The sequence below is a fragment of the Rattus norvegicus genome, chromosome 19 (assembly GCF_021556685.1).
Source record: "Rattus norvegicus strain SHRSP/BbbUtx chromosome 19, alternate assembly SHRSP_T2T, whole genome shotgun sequence".
Lineage (NCBI taxonomy): Eukaryota > Metazoa > Chordata > Mammalia > Rodentia > Muridae > Rattus > Rattus norvegicus.
Window position 1 is genome coordinate 25,983,160 of NC_141552.1, and position 6,278 is coordinate 25,989,437.

Consider the following 6,278-nt stretch of genomic DNA (forward strand, 5'->3'; position numbering starts at 1 on the left):
AAAGCATCTGCTGCTCTCTCAGAAGAACCACATGGACCCTAACAATTGGGTAAAGCACGTCAGTGATTACATCACAAAGTGTGTGTCTGAGACACAGCCACATTATCCTCACAAAAGACACTATCACACTGGGTACCCCTTGGTGACTTTGAATTCACTTATTAGCCCAGGATCCATGGAACATGCAGAGATCCATCTGTAGCTGTCAGTTCTAGGTCCACAGGAGGGGACAGAACCATTGAGTAAGAATGATGGTCTTAAGAGTCAAGAGATAGAATTCAATTTTTATTCATAACAAATACATTTTTACAACAAAACAAGATTAACATGAATAAATATATTTAAAAATATTTGAAAGTAAAAATAGTAACAAGAACATATAAATATGAAACAACAAAAAGAAAACTTCAATTAAAATCATAACAAAAATATTTCTAAAAGCATATTCTTAACGAACATTTAGAAGCACAGACGTATTGCTGTTTCTCCTCTAGCACACATAATGAAAGGCGGTCCCCCAAGTTGTCTCTCAAGTGCTGTTTTCTGAGAAGAAAGTAAGACCTCAATCAGTCAGGCTGGCTTAGTGGTATATGAATTTAGGGTCTCTAAGAAATGACAAATTAACTCAGAGGATGAATACACATCCAAAAAATGTTGTTACCATTCAGGATGTTGGTCATCAGGGACTCCTGAGAAAGCAACTTATTCTTCAGGAAGCTCTCTTACTGGTGTGTGTCCAATTCCAGCTCTCTTGCACTTTCTGAGACCTGGGAGAGGAAGGCAGTTTTTCAGACACTGATTTGGTGGGGAAATGCAAGCCAGCTGTCAGAATGCTGCCTTCTACCACCTCAGTTCTATTGGATAGTCGACATGGACATTTTAAGTGATATCATTGTTGCTAACTCTGTGGGCAGGGCAAAATCTCCAGAGAGCCTCACAGTAAAGTGGGCTGCCAATATGGGACCCAGACTTATGCCAGTGCAAACCAAGAACAGGGCAATGGAAGGAACCTCATTGGGTTGCAGGAAGAAATGAGATGTCCATATGTCACCAAGGTTAAAGCCAATGACAAGTACTAATTTGACATTTGCACTTGGTTCTTATCCCGGAAAGGTGCTTCCTATACAAGAAGTCGCATGACCACAGAGTGTCATTTGTCAAAGAACCAAGAACTTGTTCAAAACTCTACATAGGATCCAATGTATCACATGGATATGCAATAATATGATATGTTATTCATCTGTCACCATTTCTAGACTGCAGCTTCAAAAAGAGCAGCAAAATATGCTTGCACAATAATTCAGTTTCTGAAAAGTGGTTAACTTCCCAGAATACTTGTGCATAGGCAGAGCAATGAACAATTCCATTACATGAGGTGGTTGGCTGGTTGTGAGTGTAAATTAGAAAGGTGGTAAGAGAAGCAAAGATGTATCAAATTGGCAAATTTTATCAGATATTGTTAAGCTAACACATCTGCTCGTCCCTACCTGATAATGCTGGTTCTGGCCGTTGATGGTCTTCATCTTTCTTGTTGAAGTCAACCAAATATTTCTGGTTCAGTGCACAATCAAGATGTACCTCCTTGCTCTCCTGCTTCAGTGGGACCAACTTCTTCCTACATGTGTTCTCCATCAGGAGCTGGCTGAGCAGGTTTCTGGAAATACAGTCTGCATAGTAAGATCATGCTGGCCCTTTCTCCCATTCCTACTCCCAAGTCCCACTAACTCTACCAGGTCCCACATACCCATGAAGACTTAATAAAATGCATCTTGATACATATAAGGCTGCTGCACAAAACATAAAGAGTTAATTCGGGGAAGAATAAATTGTTTGCTTGGCCTGACACCAATTAGTGTCCACATCTCTGAGAAAGAGCATGGATCTACAACTATCCATGAAAGCCCAATGCATGGGGGCAACATCAATTAGTACTGGGCCAACACCCTCAAAAGAGGTCAGTAGAACCAAGAGAAGGTCATGCTAACCATGTGGTCCACACACTGAGTTTTGTAAAACCTGGTGTGACACCATAGGTCCAGGTCAGCCTAATAACCTTCTGCTGACTTCAATCAGTACTGTTCTCTCTAGAGCCTTCTGAAGATGCCTAGACAATCCTGGGATGAGTAACAGTCTTTTATGGAACTGAAAACTGAGTCCTAATGACCCTGGAACACTGATGTGTAAACAGCACAAGAGATTGAACCAGAGCTGAAGACCGTCCAATCCAGAACAAAGAAAGTCAGAAATGGCCATTCCACAAGTGATAGCCTTTCTGACCAGGACTTACCTAGAGAAGGTAATCTCCTTCTTCAGTTTATGGCTGTTCTCATGGACCTCAGTGTTCTCCATCTCTAAGTTGTGCAGAATTGACATGACCGCCTCCTCCATTCTCTCCAGGTCTTCATAATATGGATTTGGCCTGAAGTGTGGCCTGGCCCCAAATGATAGAATACAATGAACATCGGCATTTAGGAATATATGAACTCAGGGTGGGTCCTATATTACCCCAGGCTGCTGCCTGGATCTTCCAGCACTCAGTCCCCTGCCTAGCAAGTACAGAGACTCACCATAAACTCACTGCAATTACAATCTTGCAAAGCCACCAGCTGTCAAGGGCTTTGCAAATGCACACTGGGAACTCACTCTCCCTGACTTTATCCCTGAATTCTTCATTCAGACCACAAGTTCTGCTTTTAAATAAATGGAAGCAGATGAGTCCATTTTCAATCTCACTCCTCAGGAAGGGTCAGGTTCTGAATCTCCACTATATGGGAGGTGAGGTTTAGCACAGGGTGGTTAGGGAGGCACAGCTTTCTAGAACCCAAAACCTTAATAGGATAAGAAAAAGGTGACCTTGCAGACCCAGGAATGAAACAAGAGCATTTGGAGCGATTCATACCTCTTCTTCATGGATCTCTCCGTCAGAAACCTCAGGCGATCTCTCAGGTCATTTCTCTCCTCGGTAATGAGCTGCAGCTCTTTAATCAGCCTCTCCTTTTCCTTCATGGCCTGATTCTTGCTTAGGTCAGTGTCAGGGGATGATGTTTCTCTCCCAGCGTCTGTAGGTAGAAGAACACAAGTGAACCTGCATGGGGAGAATGCATAGAGTGTTCATAGACCTCAGTGAGGCCTAAACAGGAGAACAAGCCAGGAACCCAGTGTCACTGCTAGGCGATTGGTCTATGCTTAAGAGGCCTCCTTAGTGGATCTCAGTTCTCCCACTACTCTATAGAGACCAAGAGACGTAAGCAGCCAGGTGTTCCCTATGCCAGACATCACGGGCTTACATGTACCATGGAGATGGCTTCTCCAGGATTATTATCAGCTGAACAGGGTACAGCTTGGTTTCAGGACCCTCACTCCTGTGGCTTCAGAACTCAGATGATAAATTCACCATCCACAAAACTTGAGTGATTGGAGACACTCAGATGTCCTACCCTGATACTCTAAGCCAACAACTTTGGATTTAAAACGCATTTCCAGGGAGGATATGTTCAACAGACTTATCAGTGTCCCTATGTGAAATACCAAAAGCCCCAGAAGTGCGAATAGGTTACAGGCTGAATCTTGGTCTACACATTCCAAATAGTTTTGGTATTGTAGAAAAATTTTTGTAACATACAACCTCTAATATATAAAGCAAACGATGACCCTGCCAGTTAGAAGAAATCAGAGAAGGTCTAAGAACATAAGGTTATTTCCTGGAGCACAATCTCTCCCTGTTAGTACTGTCAGATACCCACTGTATTTAAAGAAGCAATGATAGTGATATACATTGCTGCCCTGTCTAAACTCAGAAAAGGTGGACCCTCCATGACTACTGATGGTATTATTATATCAATGTAACAGAACAAATGAACTGAAAAGTAAAGACCAGAAGTTCACAGTATAATAGCATTGGCCTTACCATATCCTCCCAGTGGGGATGGGGAAACTAAAGTTCTGAAATCCTTGACTTTAAGGAATTGTGATATTCGTGGAAATTCAATTCCTTTTCAGATGCTCCAGTTGTTGTGGCCCATTGCTAGAAAGGTCAGCTTAAGCCTGCAGCCACCCTGGCAGGAAGCTCAAAATACACTGCCCAGAACTTACTCCACATTCCCCAGAAGTGCTGTCTTTCTCCATCATTACTTTGAGACGAAAGGCCAGACTCCTTCACTCTAGTCTCTCCACAATCGACGTTCCCCCTCCCAAAACGCTTGCGAAGACAGGAAAACATGTCTTAGCTTGTAACCGCCAGACTCAGACTGAGAGAAACTAGGGCACTGGTTGTCACTACAACACTGGTGACATCACAGAGGATGCCAAGAACTCTCTAGGAGACAATAGAATGTCCAAGAAGGGAAAGCAGATGTCATGGGGAGCAGACTTTGCCTCCCTGCTAATGTTCTCCCTGTACTGAGCATAAGCTGAGGTGCCCTTTCCAGGAGACTTTCCTGGGGCAGAGCCACTGAGCATCTCCTGCTTCCAAAGCCAAATTTTCCTCAAGGCTTGATTATAAAAACCTTAGTAATTCCTATGCATCTAAATGAATGTTTCCTGTCAAATCTTGCCCAAAAAATGTCTCATCCTAACTCAAATTGTCCACATTCACCAATGTTAGCCATTAAAACTTCCTGAGATTTCACACCAGCTTGAATATGCAGTCAAAAGTTCTCCTGTCTCATTCTGTACAGGTGCTTTAAATCACATCAAGAAATAGTCTGCATGGTAGGTTACAACATGGGTGTGTGTTAGGGGAACACTCATGAAGTCATGTGCTTAGCAATCGACAATTGCCAGAAAATTCCTTAGGAGAAAGAGTTGAAGTCTTTAAGGTGCTAGGAAAAGTGTGGAGACCAGTTGGCAGACAAAAGTGCAATATTGGAGCCACCAATGAAGGGAACCTCATGCTGCTTGTGGGGTTCTGCTCTTTGCACCAATGTCGCCAAAGGAGCACTGCTCACAGGCCTGAGTAAGATATACCATGAGCTTTTATCAGAAAAATAAAATACACAAGAGATATAGAGGGTAGCACAGAAACGTCTAAAATGAGGCTATAAACATCATTAAGTGGATAGAGCAAGGTCCCAGCACCTGTACACTGGGAAATGGCCACCCCACCAAACACAGAAGCATCTATCATAGTAAAAAATGAATACTTTATAGAATGCACCCACTAACACTGATTGATCACATCTGTAGTTCAAATTTTGGGGACAAATTCATGGCCTTAACTATCTTTGTCTCAACTTATATAGCAAAAAATAAGAAAGAACGAGAAAAGAAAAAGTCAAAACTAAAAGCTCAAGCTTCTCATATGAGGATTGCAGGAAGTGTTATATGGGAGTCAGTTCTGATTAGGCCATTTTAGATAGAACAGTGCATAGTGACCCTTAATGTGATGGGCCCTATATAAGGCTTTTTGCAATATTGGAATTTTAACAAACCTCATCCAGAACGTACGGAAGAGGCAAAGATGTGATCACCATGTCCTTACTCTGTATCAGGTTATTTTTCTGCATCTTGATTGTCAGGCATATAACAGCAACAATCTGAAATAGCTGGTAGACATGGAAAAACATGGCTAAAACTATAGTTGTGGGTTACACACCTCAACTGTGAAAGGCTAACGCTGTCCGCACAGTACTTCGAGGCCATTCTTATAAGCCTATTTATTACAAAGTGAAAGGAGGTTTATCTGAGCTCAAAGTGATCCTGGCCAGCCAGGTAGAGGGCAACATGTGATACTTGAGACCCTGTTTTAAACCAGCACAGAAATCCACATTTCATTCAAAGCATCATCTACGAATTCTCGATTATTTACCATTCTCTCCCTACCAGTCATTCTGTTTGGAATGGTAGAAAACAACTGGAACTGATCTTTCTATTTTAAGGACCTTGATCTCTCTTTTTTTAGGTCCACATTAAGAGTGCATACAAATGGACATCACCATCTGAACATCTTAGTATTATCTACTCTGTATATATAGCATAATACTGCGCCTATGAAAATCTTAAGCTTCCTTGAGTGTAGTTGCCCCATCAAGAAGTATGAAGTTCTGAGTTCAAACCCTAGTGATGCTTTAAAGGGACTAGAAGAAAGCCATCAGAGATACTCCACTTCTTTGTCCTTAGATTAAATCAAGTTGACACAATGTGAACCTGGTGGGCTATTTAACCATGCATCGTTCTCCCAACCCCACTTCCACGAGTTCAGTCCATGGCAGAATTCATCCCCCACCATCCTAGATATTTCTTTGTATATTTCTACAAGAGCCAGGTTTCTTTTTTTTAAT

General features: G+C 42.1%; 1 protein-coding gene across 1 annotated transcript; it reads right to left on the minus strand.

Annotated features, from left to right (window-relative positions):
• Positions 1–272: 272 nt before the first annotated feature.
• LOC147999252 (disks large homolog 5-like) lies at positions 273–4,249 on the minus strand. The gene is made up of 6 exons (XM_087596285.1): positions 4,093–4,249; positions 2,900–3,059; positions 2,288–2,431; positions 1,488–1,654; positions 662–767; positions 273–543 (listed from the first exon to the last, which is right to left on the minus strand). Exons 1-5 carry the CDS (start codon positions 4,217–4,219, stop codon positions 703–705), a joined length of 663 nt encoding a protein of 220 aa, XP_087452411.1. The 5' UTR covers positions 4,220–4,249; the 3' UTR covers positions 273–543; positions 662–702.
• Between the last annotated feature and the right edge of the window lie 2,029 nt (positions 4,250–6,278).

Excerpts from the sequence above, each read along its gene's own strand:
- LOC147999252 (XM_087596285.1), bottom strand. The coding sequence starts at position 4,219 with ATGTTTTCCTGTCTTCGCAAGCGTTTTGGGAGGGGGAACGTCGATTGT. Across the intron at positions 2,432-2,899 it reads GAGAGATCCATGAAGAAGAG|GCCACACTTCAGGCCAAATC; the intron begins GTATGAATCGCT and ends ATTTGGGGCCAG. Across the intron at positions 1,655-2,287 it reads AAGGAGATTACCTTCTCTAG|AAACCTGCTCAGCCAGCTCC; the intron begins GTAAGTCCTGGT and ends CTGTATTTCCAG.